Source organism: Herpailurus yagouaroundi, unplaced genomic scaffold (assembly GCF_014898765.1).
Source record: "Herpailurus yagouaroundi ecotype Mexico unplaced genomic scaffold, PumYag 67525, whole genome shotgun sequence".
NCBI classification, from domain to species: domain Eukaryota; kingdom Metazoa; phylum Chordata; class Mammalia; order Carnivora; family Felidae; genus Herpailurus; species Herpailurus yagouaroundi.
In genome coordinates, this window is record NW_024420331.1 from 20,200 (window position 1) to 34,220 (window position 14,021).

The 14,021-nt window shown below is 46.9% G+C and overlaps 1 protein-coding gene and 1 long non-coding RNA gene across 2 annotated transcripts; both read right to left on the reverse strand.

Annotated features, from left to right (window-relative positions):
- Positions 1-3,100: 3,100 nt before the first annotated feature.
- On the reverse strand, positions 3,101-5,664 carry TCEANC (transcription elongation factor A N-terminal and central domain containing). The gene is given in 3 exon segments (XM_040467596.1): positions 3,101-3,315; positions 3,318-3,922; positions 3,924-5,664. Coding segments are annotated over 3 exon segments (981 nt in total). The 5' UTR covers positions 4,115-5,664; the 3' UTR covers positions 3,101-3,130.
- Positions 5,665-7,960: 2,296 nt separating this feature from the next.
- LOC121025166 (uncharacterized) lies at positions 7,961-13,509 on the reverse strand. Its single transcript, XR_005787965.1, has 3 exons — positions 13,383-13,509; positions 8,627-8,904; positions 7,961-8,009 (listed from the first exon to the last, which is right to left on the reverse strand). It is a non-coding gene; the product is annotated as an uncharacterized LOC121025166 (long non-coding RNA).
- Positions 13,510-14,021: the final 512 nt, after the last annotated feature.

Here is a 14,021-nt window from a genome sequence, read left to right on the forward strand (position 1 = left end):
TCCCCCATGTACTCTCTCTCGCTCAAAAATAAACATAAAAAAATAAATGAAAGCTCCTTTCTCCCACGAGCAATTTTAAAGAAAAACACCTTTTTCTTTTCTTTTACTCCCCTAACTTAGCGGCTAAGACAGAGAATGTGAAGGAACGATTGTACTTTAAAATGTAATGCTGTCTCATTGGCTAAAAGAAAAAAACCCACATTACATTACAAAGTTGATAGGAAATGAGAAAGACTACCCAGAGTTTTACATGTTAGGGGAGTAAAGGAATTGCCATTTCAAATGCTTCTGTCTGCAAATTAAGTTTGCACAATTCCAGCACAAAAAAACCCCACAAAAAACCGCACACAAAAAACCAACACGGCACGAACACTCGGTTTTCATGTGATGTGCTCTTTTATGACCGCTGAATAGTTTTTAAGATCACTCCAAGTCACATGAAACCAGTTTGTGAAACTTGAAATTTTGGGTGACTCTGCAAGTTTCTCTTTATAAGACTAGCATGTTACATCACAACGAGCATTCCTGGGTAGCCACAGGGAGAAAAGGTATCAAAATAGAATTCCTACGCGGTGGCCTCAAGCCATTTGAAGACACAAACATATTTGAGTTTTATGCACATTTGGGGTAATTCCAGCAGGAGGCAGGTAAGCTGTATGTGTGGTTAGGCCTTCAAAGCTCTGGTTCAGAAGTTAGGCGCGGTGGGGGAAAGAACTGGTGAAAATACGTAGGCTTGGAGAGAACTTACAAGTGAACTTATTAAAAGTGTAACCATTGGGGCGCCTGGGTGGCTCAGTTGGTTAAGCGTCCGACTCTCGGTTTTGGCTCAGGTCATGATCTCACAGTTTGTGAGTTCGAGCCCTGCAGAGGGCTCTGCACTGACAGCGTGGAGCCTGCTTGGGATTCGTTTTCTCTCTCTCTCTCTCTCTCTCAAGAAAAAACCTGTAACCATTAATGCCCTCTAAGTTCTTAAAAGAGAACACAACCAGCTGTAATCATACGGAAGGCAGGTTGTGCTGAAAGGATTGCACAGACTGGTTAAACACTGCAAAAAAAGCCTTGAAGAACTGACTTCCTCTTCGTGATTCATTCATTCGAGAAATATTGGTAGATCCAAAGGCTGAGGCAATGGACTGCCTCTGACAGATGAAGGCCTGTTTTTACATAAGCAGAATTGGAATTTCAGACCTAACAGGGTTCAAAATATGTGGTCCCCAGATACGCCATGCTGGCATAAGGATCATTCTGCGCTGAGAGCAAAAGAGAAAAGGCAGACACGGAATGAGCTCTCCGCCTTCCACCTACCTGCCTGAAAGTAGAACATAAAACCCCCTTGTGAATCCTGTACCAGGAAGGAGGTAACAATCTTATCGCTGGAGATGGGATGGCACGGAGAAGCGTCTACACAAACCTTCCTAAATAAACATTATCTTCCATCAGCACCCCCGTATTTTACCCTCCCATAGTTTGCTGCCCCTAAAAGCCTAAAGCCCTTTTCCTTTGTCTCATTTCTCTACAAACGTACACTTCTTTAAGGTTCTACTATACAAGTCCAAGTTCTAACCACCCCTTTGAGTTCTTCATCACTGAGTTTCTCCTGCGTGTATTACGCTGCACATGTTAATAAGCTGTTGCAGAGTCCCACCTATACAGCCTAGGAGAGCTTTTTTCCTCCCTACAGATCTTTTTTTTTTTTTTTTCCCCAGTAGGCTTCATGCCCAGCACGGAACCCAACTCACAAACCTGAGATCAAGACCTGAGCTGGGATCAAGAGTTGGACGCTTAACTGACTGAGCCACCCAGGCGCCGCCAGCTCCTCCAGATCTAAACTCACGTGCCCTTGAGAACATGAAGGCTCTCTAACAACAGAAACCAAATTTTATAAACGGTTTATAGACTCTTGAGAACTTGTGCAAAAAAACCCCCCACAAAAAACAAAACACACACACACACACACCTCCTCTAAGCAAGAGGACTTGAAACAAAATTCTAACTGTGGGATTAGTTACAGGATAACTTTCATGGTTCAAGGGAGAGACCAGTAATGTGAGAAAAGGCAGGGAACAGTAACAAAGCTCTAGCTGTCCAATGTTAGGGCCTAAAGACACATCTCCAGGAATGCATTTCTCAGAAGTTAATGGTGAGACGGTCTTGGACAGTGAATTTGGAAGGCCAATGTGGGAGCCGTTTGAGTTGGGCTAGTTAAGGTTGCATGGCTCGGCCAAGTCACAGCACCTCCGTGGACCTGTTTCTTCATCTGTAAAGTGTATAGTGACATTCTTGTCTGAGAGCCGTGAGACAATCAAGTGAGAGCCTGTGTGTGAATAGTTCTCAACTCTGCATCTTAAAATAACTTGAGGAATTAAAAAAGAAATACTAATGGGGCACCTGGGTGGCTCAGTCAGTTGAGCGTCCAACGTCGGCTCAGCTCATGATCTCACGGTTCGTGGGCTTGAGCCCCGCGTCGGGCTCTGTGCTGACAGTTCAGAGCCTGGGGCCTGTTTCGGATTCTGGGTCTCCCTCTCTCTCTGCCCCTCCCCCGCTTACACTCTGTCTCTCAAAAATAGATGAAAACGTTAAAAAACATTTTTAAAAGAAATGCTGATGCCTGGGTCAGATCCCATGCATTCAGATTTCATTGTTCTAGGGAGGGCCCTGAGCACCAGTGGGTTTTCAAAGCTCCCCAGATGATTCTCCTATGCAGCCACTGCTGAGAACCATATGCCTACTGCGAAAGCAGCACTTCTCAAACTACCTTGAACAGGACCGCTCCGGGATCCTGCCGAAATGCAGAGTCAGACTCAGCAGCACGAGGCCTAGGACTCTGCATTTCTAACAGGCTCTAGGGTGTGCTGAGCTGCTCTCAACCACGCTCTGGAGTTCAGCAAAGTACTAAATGGCCACAAAGCACAGGGCCAACAGTCATCCACTCTCTCCCCAAACTGTCAACTTTTAGCGACGGTGGTGTGAGCCTCAACGAATGACTTTCCTTCCTTCTTCTTAGGGTTGTTTTGAGAATAGTGTGTACAAGATTTTAAGACCAAGCATAAAAGGGTGGTACCGAAAAAAAAAAAAGAAAAAAAAAAAAGGCATCACTCCGGCTCTTTGTGAAGAGAACATTTATTTGCAATTACAGGCACACCCACCTGCTGTGGTACCACTGCTCCCCACACTCGTTACAGATCACAGAGGTCATCGTGTCTTCGTCTGGATTCGAGTTCCGCACCCAGCCTGGAAGGAAAAGTGCTCCTCCGGTGATTACGGTGACCTTGCAATTGAACTTCTCACAGCTTCCGCATTTTATTTTGTCTGTGCGCCCCCCACCACTCGGGGAAAGTGGTGTTCCTGGATGCGAGATTCCGTGTATGCGGTTCTCAACTGCTTCAGGCCCTCGTGTGCCATTTCCACGACAGTCGTTTCGGCAAATTCTCTCGGCGACATGGTCCCAGAGAGCAAGCTTTGTCGTGAGAATTTGGGGGGGGGGGGGTTCTTCAGATTGGTGACTTTGCTTCTAACGCAAGTTTTGTATTTTTTGAGGTTCTTTAAATAGAGGGTAAGAATGTCTCTTGCGAAGTTGTGCCACCTATCGGCTTTGGGCTGCTGGTCCGTGGAAGAACTCGTTAAAGCTTCATAAAGAAGCTCTGTGCCTTTAGCTCTCACAGGTACTGTGGGATCCGGCAACTCACTGGATCGCTCATCAGCGGATTGAGGGGCACCGCCCGTGAAATGCTTTTTCTCAGGTTCCACTGGACTAGTGCTGTTTTCAGGCGCAATCCTTTCAATGGCTTCTGCAACATCGTGGCATGATGAATGAGAACCGGAGCCACCCCGTATCTCACCCCGACTTGGGTCATGAGAAAGTCCTGGCTTTTCTTCATTTCCGCCCGTAGGGAATGATTTCGGGCTGTCCGTTGAAGCGGAGGTCCTTATAGACAGCTTTCCATTCTGACAATAGACGCTTGGCTTTCTTTTTCCAAGCCACCGTGGGGCAATTTTTGAGGACTCCGTACACGGCCCTGACCACAACGGTCCCCTGGAGGTGCTCTTGAGTCACACGAAGAGTTTCTGGCTCAGTAAGGTGGTTGCCAAGATCCTCAAAATTCCTTCTAGACATCGAATGCTCAATAAGGGAAGCTGTGGTTGTCGTCAGACATCTTTACAGCGGCAAAGAAAAAAGAAGGTTCCGTTTTTTTTTAGGCTTGTGCTTGCCAATCGCAGCGACCTAATAGCAGCACAGCACTTTCTGCCAGTTACCTGTGTGTTTTCTGAAAGAGTTATGTAACAAAAAGGGGTGTGACACGTTAGAAAACGGCATCTGCAATGTGCTATCGTTGCAGTTTCAAAAGTCTGAGTCCCTGTAGCGGGGGGGGGGGGGGGGAAGCAGCAATGCAACCAGCTTCTGCATTCCCAGTCACTTAAAAGAAGCTTGCTGGAAGAACTCTAGAACTGTGTCCATCTCAAGTTGGACAAATCCGTGATCTTTGCGGATCCGGATTGGCCAACTGCTTTGGATGGGATTTGGCGGTCCTGTTGGGCATGAAATCATGCCAGTGTCAGCATCAACAGGGAAGTCTGGGCAAGGCGGGACCGTTTCCCCCCCTCTTCAGCCACATCGCTGAACTACTTGCTTATTTTATCATCTTTAAGTGGTACTGTTCTGAATATGAAAGAATGAGAAACAGAACAATACGGGGATGCTGTTTAGACGTCCCAAGGACATCTGAAGAAACCGTGAGATAGCACAGGTTGGGAGGCAGCCGCAGACAGGCCTGGTGGACCCCAAGGGTCAAAAGGCACTGTGCTGACAACTGAGTCTTCTGAACAACAGGGTAAGGGTTCAGACTAAGCAATCTGGACAAGTGATGACTCTGGACCAAACCAGTCCCCAGGCCAGTTTGGTTCCATTAATTTTGTAACTTTGAGGTGCAAAAAGTTGCTTGATGATTGTATCTGAGTGAACCTCATCCTGGGCAGGCAAATGTTTCCTTGGTCTAACCAGTCCATTTTTCTCTCCACGTAAGGTACATAACCTTGCTACCTAATACCTTTGGACCTACATCTGCCCATCATGTCTACACGTAGACATATGCATCTTGACGGTAGGGACCTGTCTCATAAGAAACTCATGGGCTTCCATTTCATAGGACCTGATATTAAATGCCCATCACTAAGCACACAGGCTGACACTAGAGTGCAGAGAGAATCCATGCAGTCTTCTTAGAAACCATCCGACAAGTTCTGTAAAATGCAACGTCCTTGTCAGTGATTCGACTTCTGCAAGTTTACATTAGGGAAACGAGAGATGGGGAAGGTGTGTGTGTAAGAATGTTGTCAAACTTCAGACAAACTAGAAGGTCTCAAATGGTTAAAGTTGCATGCAGATGTTCACAGCAGCACTATTCTTAATAACCCCCAATTGGAAACAACCCAAATGCCTGCCAACTGATGGATAAGCAAAATGTAGCATATCCATACAATGGAGTGGTATGTGGCAATAGAAATATGAAATTCTGACATATACAAAATGCATGAGCCTTACAAACACTATGCTGGGTTAAAAACACAGAAGACCACAGACTGTACGATTCCATTTATATGAAATGCCCAGAATAGGCAAATCTAGAGACAGAAAATGGATTAGTGGTTGACTAGGGCTGGGGTGGACGGATGCGCCCCCCCCCCCCCCCCCCCCCCCCCAGGGGGGTAGAATGAACGGGGGTGGCTACCAATGGGTGTAGTTTTTCTTGGGGAAAGTGGAAAATCTTCTCTAAAGTGGACTGTGATGAACTGCACAGTAGAAAATATACTTAAAACCACTGAAGTGTATACACTTTAAGGAGGTTAACTGTATGGTGTATAAACTATATCTGAATAAAGTTATTTAACATTTTTAATGTTTATTTTTAAATTTTTTTGGGGCGCCTGGGTGGCTTGGTCGGTTAAGCGTCCGACTTCGGCTCAGGTGATGATCTCACGGTCTGTGAGTTCGAGCCCCGCGTCGGGCTCTGTGCTGACAGCTCAGAGCCTGGAGCCTGTTTCGGATTCTGTGTCTCCCTCTCTCTCTGCTCCTCCCCTGTTCATGCTCTCTCTCTGTCTCAAAAATAAATAAACGTTAAAAAAAAAAAAAAAAAAAATTTTTTTAAAGATGGTTTTTACATTAAAAAATTTTTTTTAATGTTTATTTTTGGGAGAGAGAAAGAGAGAGAGAGAGAGAGAGAGAGAGAGATTGAGAGCATGAGCAGAGGAGGGGCAGAAAGAGAGGGAGACACAGAATCCGAAGCAGGCTCCAGGCTCTGAGCTGTCAGCACAGAGCCCAATGCGGGGTTCAAACCCATGAACCATGAAATCATGATCTGGGCTGAAGTCAAATGCTTAACCGACTGAGCCACCCAGGTGCCCTTATTTTTTTTATTTTTGAGAGAGAGAGTGAGACAGAATGTGAGTAGGGAGCGGCAGAGAGGGAGAGAGGGAGACACAGAATCAGAAGCAGGCTCCAGGCTCCGAGCTATTAGCACAGAGCCCGATATGGGGCTCGAATTCAAGAACCACACGATCATGACCTGAGCCAAAATTGGACGTTTAACTAAGTGATCCACCCAGGCACCCCCTGAATAAAGTAATTTAAAAACAGTATATAGAGTCTGATCCAAATTTTATTTAAAAATCACGTTTGTTTGGGAAGACCTTTATCTCTCCTTCTAGTCTAAATGACAGACTTGTTGGATAAAGGATTCTCGGCTGCCTATTTTTTCTGTTCGGCACATTGAAGATCTCTTGCCATTCCTTTCTGGCCTGCCAAGTTTCAGTAGATAGATCTGCCACGAGTCTTATCGGTCTCCCTTTATATGTTAGAGCACGTTTATCCCTAGCTGCTTTCAGAATTCTCTCTTTATCCTTGTATTTTGCCAGTTTCACTATGATATGTCGAGGAGAAGATCGATTCAAGTTACGTCTGAAGGGAGTTCTCTGTGCCTCTTGGATTTCAATGCCTTTTTCCTTCCCCAGATCAGGGAAGTTCTCAGCTATTATTTCTTCAAGTACACCTTCAGCACCTTTCCCTCTCTCTTCCTCCTCTGGAATCCCTATTATACGGATATTGTTGTGTTTCATTGCATCACTTGGTTCTCTAATTCTCCCCTCACGCTCCTGGATTTTTTTATCTCTCTTTTTCTCAGCTTTCTCTTTTTCCATGATTTTATCTTCTGATTCACCTGTTCTCTCCCCTGCCTTTTTAATCCGAGCTGTGGTTGCCTCCATTTTATTTTGCAGCTCATTTATAGCATTTTTTAGCTCCTCCTGACCCTTTCTTAGTTCCTTAATCTCTGTAGTAATAGATTCTCTGCTGTCCTCTATACGTTTCTCAAGCCCAGCGATTAATTTTATAAATATTATTTTAAATTCTTGCGCCGTTATATTGCTTAAATCGTTTTTGATTAGTTCATTAGCTGTCGCTACTTCCTGGAGTTTCTTTTGAGGAGAATTCTTCCGTTTCGTCATTTTGGATAGTCCCTGGGGTGGCGCAGAACTGCAGGGCTCTTCCCCTGTGCTGTCAGGAGTAACTTGCGTTGGTGGGCGGGGCCGCAGTCAGACCCAATGTCTGCCCCCAGCCCACCGCTGGGGCCACAGTCAGACTGGTGTATACCTCCTCTTCCCCTCTCCCAGGGGCAGGACTCACCGTGGAGCGGGGTGGCTTCTGTCTGGGCTACTTGCACACTGCCAGGCTTGTGGTGCTGCTTCGATGGGATCTGGCGTATTAGCCGGGGTGGATCCGCAAGGTGCACGGGGGCGGGGGGGGGAGGGCAGTCTCAGCTCGCCTTGCCTTCGGTGGTCCGCTTCGGGAGGGGCCCCTCTTCTGTGGGCCTCTCGTCTACGCCTGGCTCCAGAGAGTCCGTTCTGCTAGTCTTCTGGAGGTTTTCTGGGTAAATTAGGCAGATGTGGGTGGAATCTAAGTGATCAGCAGGATGAGCGGAGCCCAGAGTCCTCCTATGCCGCCATCTTCCCCTCGAACACTAAAAATCACATGTGAAGAGAAAAGGTTGAAAATAAATACACAAAATTTTAGACAGTGACATTTTCTGAACGGTAAGATTTTAGGTGATTTTTGTTCATTCTTTTACTCCTTCCTGTATTTTGTATGAGTATGTATTATTTTCACAACCAGAAAAGTGACTAGTCCAATATAATTTCATGGTAAACATGTATTTATAGTATTTGCAAATTGGACACGGTCGGCGGATCAGTCTTCTACCTTCTCTTGGAATCAGAGTATCATACAGGTGTTACAGGACCTGTGGCTTTGCCTTCAGAACAGCAGTCAGAACGAAGTCTATTACTGAGTCTAAACCAGATGAATCTCCCCTCAAATACGAATGGTTATGTACCCTTGGTCACAGTTATGATGTTCCTACTCAAGTTCTCCCTGTGGGGCCAGCTCAAGAATGACCAAGATTGCGAGTCTGGCATTTTTGCCATGGGAGGGAGTTGGAATGAAGGCAACTTGGGTGGTCTTTTTTTTTTTTTTTTTTTTTTTTTTAATTATTTAAGACTCAGTGGGCCAGCAATTCAGGATCTTAAGTGGCTATATTTCTCGTTAGCAAGAATCAGTACTTCAAGATCATTGTTTTACCTTTTTAAAATTCCACTTTGAAACACTGGAAACAGTGAAAGAGGTCTTCCTGAGAATCAAAGGCTCACTGGGGCACCTGGCTGGCTCAGTTGGTTAAGCGGTTGAGCTTTCCACTCTGGATTTCGGCTGAGGTCATCATCTAGCGGCTCACGGGACTCAGGCTTGTGTCGCGTTCTGCGCGGACGGCGCTGATAGCCTGCAGCCTCCTTGGAATTCTCTCTCTCCCTCTTCCTCTGTCCTCCCCACCTAGTGCACGTGTGAAATCTCTTTCTCCCTCTCTGTGTCAAAAAAGAAGAGAAAAGAAAAGAAAAGAAAAGAAAAGAAAAGAAAAGAAAAGAAAAGAAAAGAAAAGAAAAGAAAAGAAAAGAAAAGAAAAGAAAAAGGCTCAGTGGACAAAGAACAGGCAAGATAACACAGAAAAATAAAAAAATACTTGCCTTCAATGGCTGAACATTTCTCCGAAACGTCTGCCTGAGATCCTGGGATCTGGACGATGCCTAGAAGCCCACATCACGATAAGGTCTCAAGCTGCTTAATACACTTGAACCCTCCCCACCAGCTTGTTGGCAAGTTGCCCGACAAAGAAAAAACACTCACCTGGCCTGCATTCCACATTCACTTTATATGCATCGCTACCAAAGGGATTGGGATTGAAGTTTGCCACATGTCAGCAAGGTGGTTAATAACAGACAGGCCTACAGTGCCCATGTGGAGGCTGGACAATATTTAACTCAGGCCAGAATTTCTCAACCAAGGGTCAGGGTCTCCAGGAGATTCTGAAGGAATGCATGTCCTTTTATTTACCTCTCATTTCCTTCTTTTTCAGTTTTGATTGTGAAAAAACACACATACCCCAAGACTTAGCATCTTAGCCATTTTTCGGCGAACGGTGAAGTGACAGTAAGTACGTTCATGTTGTTGTGCAACCAACGCCCAGAGTTCTTTGCATCTTGCAAAACAAACTTTGTACCCATTAAACAACTGCCCATTCCTTCCCCCTGCGTGGCCCTTGGCCACCATCACCCTACTGTCTCTGAATGTGACTACAGGCCGCATTGAACTGGAATCATACAGCAGGTGGCCTCTTGTGTCTGGCTCATTTTACTTAGCATAACGTCCTCAAGGCTCACCTGCATGGTAGCACATGTCCTGGCATGTGTGGTCTATACATGCAATGGAACCTTATTAAGACTGAATCATATTCCATTGTATGCATAAAACACATTTTACTTATCTGCTCATCTGCCAGTGGACACATGGGCTGCTTCTACCTTTTGGCCAGTGTGACTAACGCTGCCGGGAACCTGGATGTACAAATCTCTCTTCAAGACCCTGCTTTCGATGCTTTTGGGTAAATACCCAGGAGTGCGATTGCTGGGTCATATGGGAATTCTATTTCCAATTTTTCGAGGAACCGCCATACTGTTTTCCATTCTCCTCTATATTTTTAGCAGCATTTACATCCTGTCAAACTTTCTATACCCTCTGTGGGACAATGATGCGGATATAAAGCATTTACTGCCCTAGGACGGTATACTGTGAAAGCAACCGAGACATAAAATTTTGAGAAGTGCCACAAGGAGACAAAGTAAGCTGTGGGTCCAGTTTAGAGTTCCACAGAGCTCATTTAATAAATATTTATCACAGGGGCACCTGGCTGGCTCTGTCAGTAGACCATGAGACTCTTGATCTCGGGGTTTTGTGTTTGAGCCGCATGGTGGGGATAGAAATGAAATACTACGGATCTCTCCAAGACATTCCCTCATGTTCCCAGCCCTCCGGAGGTTTCCCTCTGCCCTCAGGACAGACACTGAGGTCCCCGGCCAGGCGATAAAAAGCCCCCGGCGCCCCCCCCCCCCCAAGCAGCCTCCTCTGAGACTGCAGAACCATTCACAGGCCCCGCCTATTTCACAACTCTGTGCTTCACCTCCGTAGCTCCCTGAGCCTAGCCTGATCCACACCGCGAGCGGTTCTCAGTCCTGCCTATAAACCGGAGTCATCTGGAGAAATTAGCAAAAACAAAACCGAGGCCAGGGCCCTGTCCCAGGCACACTGGATCAGGATCCCTGAGGGTAGGCCTAGGTGCTTTCCCAGCCATCCAGGGGACTCTGAGCTGCTGCCACTGCTCTGTACATGGGCACAGGGCCCTCCCTCAATGGGACCGGCTCAGTTCCGCTGCCATCAGCCCAAAGACAGCTGCTGTCCTGTTCCTGGACTGAATGTACAGAACCGCTCTGGTTTTGGGTTTTACTGGACGAGCCCCCTCAGGACGTGTTAAAAACACTTGCCGGGCACGGCGGTTGCGATGTTGCAAGTGTCACGATGCCCCCGACTGCCCATATTCATTCCCTCCCTTACCTCTCCACGGCAGAAGGCACCCAGTAGGGTTACTGAACAACTCTACGTGCCGTACGCGCTCCCGTCATCTCAAGCCTCACGACAACCCCGAGACAAGCATGCGGCTTATCTCCATCTTACAGATGAGTGAGACCTGTTCAAAAACTGCAAATATTGGCAGTGGTTTTTCATGGCGTGTATTGCACTGAAAAAATGGTTTATTGTCTGCCTTGCCCACAAGACCACAAAAGAATGATGTCTGTTTCATTCACGGAGAATGCCTGGAAAACACTTGGCCAGTGCTTTACTATTTCTCAACAAATAGGGTTTTTATTAAAGGAGAAAAGAGCACCCAGGCTGCGCCCTCTCCTCTCTGCTTGTGCACTCCCTTCTATGGAACCGCTTGCTTGTACCCACTTCCCCCAAGCCCAGTGCCTCTCAGCTGCTTCCACAGGAGACCCAACGTCACCTCAATTCTAGTTTAAAAAGTCATATAAAAGAAAAAAAACAAAACGCAGCAGCACGGTGCCCACTAGGGGCTAATCGAATAGACTCCCAGTGTCAAGCATCTGGGGATAAGGAGGGTCAGGAGGGTGCAATTTCTAGAAGGGAGGGGTGTTGAGCACATCTGGCATGTCTCTTGACGATTTTGTGCCTCGATTTCCTCATCTCCAAAATCAAGGAAATCCCACATCCTAGGACTAATACGGGAAATAAATGACATAGTCCTTATAAAGTCCTTAGGACCATGCCTGTCACACAGTAGGCCTGACAATTAACACAGGACTCTAATTAAAAAGCTCACATGACATGTATCTACCATAGCAGGCATTGTTTTGCAGCAAGGGGTCAGCAAATCTTTTTCTGTAAAAGGCCAGATAGGAAATATTTTAGGCTGTGCAGGCCATCCAATCTCTGTATGAACTCCTCAACTCTGCCGCAGACCATACATAAAAGAATGAGTAAGGCTTTGCTCCAACAAATCTTTTTTTTCAAAGACAGGCAGGCTGGATTTAGCTGCAGGCCACAGTTTGCTGACCCCTTTCTAAAGCAGTACTGTCCGATAGGAATATAATGCAAGCCACAGATAGAATTAAAAATTTTCTAGTAACCACTTTAAAAAATAAACAGGTGCTCTTCATCTATTTTTTAAAATGGTTACACAAAATAATTAAAACTACAAAATAGGGGCACCTGGGTGGCTCAGTCGGTTAAGTGTCCGACTTCGGCTCAGGTCATGATCTCTCAGTCTGTGAGTTGGAGCCCCACACTGGGTTCTGTGCTGACAGCCTGGAGCCTGCTTAGGATTCTGTGAATCCCTCTGTCTCTGCCCCTCCCCCACTCGAACTCTGTCTCTCTCTAAAATAAACATTAAAAAAATTTTTTTTAAATACACAGACGAAATTAATAACATTTTGCCTCACCAGTGTATCCCAAAACACTGCTATTTCAACATGTAATTGGTAAAAACAAATGATGGATATTTTAATTCTTTTTCATACTAGCTCTCCCAAATTCGCTGTTTTACACTACCACACATCTCAATTAGGACTGGGAACATATCAAGTGCTCATTATCCTCTGTAGCTAGTGGCTACCATAGTGAACAACACAGTTCTAGAGCATATGCTAATATAGATAATGCCAACATACACACCTATAACTCCTACCTTCTGAATACGTATCGATAAGAGTTTATATAGGGCCGGCCAATAGTTGGTCCCATACATCTGTTGACTAGGTGCATAAAAAAGCTTGTACATGTTAACTAACATTGACATGGGCAAGGTGCCCACATCTGCACATTTCTGGCCTAAACCCCGGGGAGAGGGGAGATTAAAGACAATTTCCAAAAGCTGGTAGGTAACAAATCAGCAGTAACTCAATTCTGTTTAAGTCTTTAGACCTAACATCTAGAGAAGAATTCTGTTTCTAGCCATAACCCACATACACCTCTCCACATACACAGGGAGCCCCTTCCTCTACGGAGAGAACTGAAGCCAAATGTTCGGTAGGGGCGTCGCAGTTTCGGAACAGCCACTCCACACTGCGCCAGCGCCCTTTATCGCGTTGGGATGATCCCTAGCACGGGTGCAGCGAGGGGAAGGGACCAGCCCGAAGACCCGCTGTGGCCCGGGTTGGGGCTTCGGGGTCCGGGGGGTGGAGCGGGGCGACAAGCAGAGCCGGCTGCAAGCCGTCCCAGTGTGCCAGCCTGGCACCCAGCACAAAAGCGGCGGCGGCCCCGAGATATCTGCCCACCCCGGCGACTTCGGGGGGGGGGGGTGGGGAGGGGGAGGAGAGGACAGGATAGGGCCTACCCGACCCAGGACGCACCGAGGGCCCACCCCCACCCCGAGCAGTCGCCGGCTTCTTTGAGCACTGGCGTGCAGACACCCCGGCGAACCTAGAGTTTTGCTCACCGAGAAACCGTGAAATACCGGACACCTCCGCGCCCAGAGACAGCAACCGCACACCTCCGCGCCCAGCGAGAGCTTCCGGACACCTCCGCGCCCAGAGCTTCCGGTACGCGGGCGGGACCACCAAGGCTCAACCAATCCAAGCTCGCAGACTTAGAGACCACCGCCCCTGCCCCTAGCGCCTGCGTGCTAGGTGAATGGCGCCTGCGCAGAGCGACCCGCGGCTGTGAAGCCGCGCCCCCCGCCCCCTGCCGGAGGGCTGATTTGCCTGGGCGACTGTGGGGTAGCGGGGCCTGGATTGAAAGAAAGGAGCCCCAGTGATGTTTTTCAGCAGCAACGTTGGTTGAACTACTCTGCAACGCACGCTTTCCGCTTCCATTCAAGGCATTGCTGAGCTAAATGTTCACAGAACTTTGGCCAAACGTGCGACTTATTTAATGCAGTAATTAATACAAGTATTTATTGCACCCTCTAGCATACATCAGTTGATATGAAAGTAGTAAACGTTCATTAAGCAGCCGTGGGTGTATCCTGCACTTCTCACCTGTACACATTCTTTCCCTGCAAGGGTCCAATAAAATCAAAGTGATGGTAAAACTAGAGACTTTAGTTTCAAAGGGCTGTCGCTCTAAGATTGTTTCT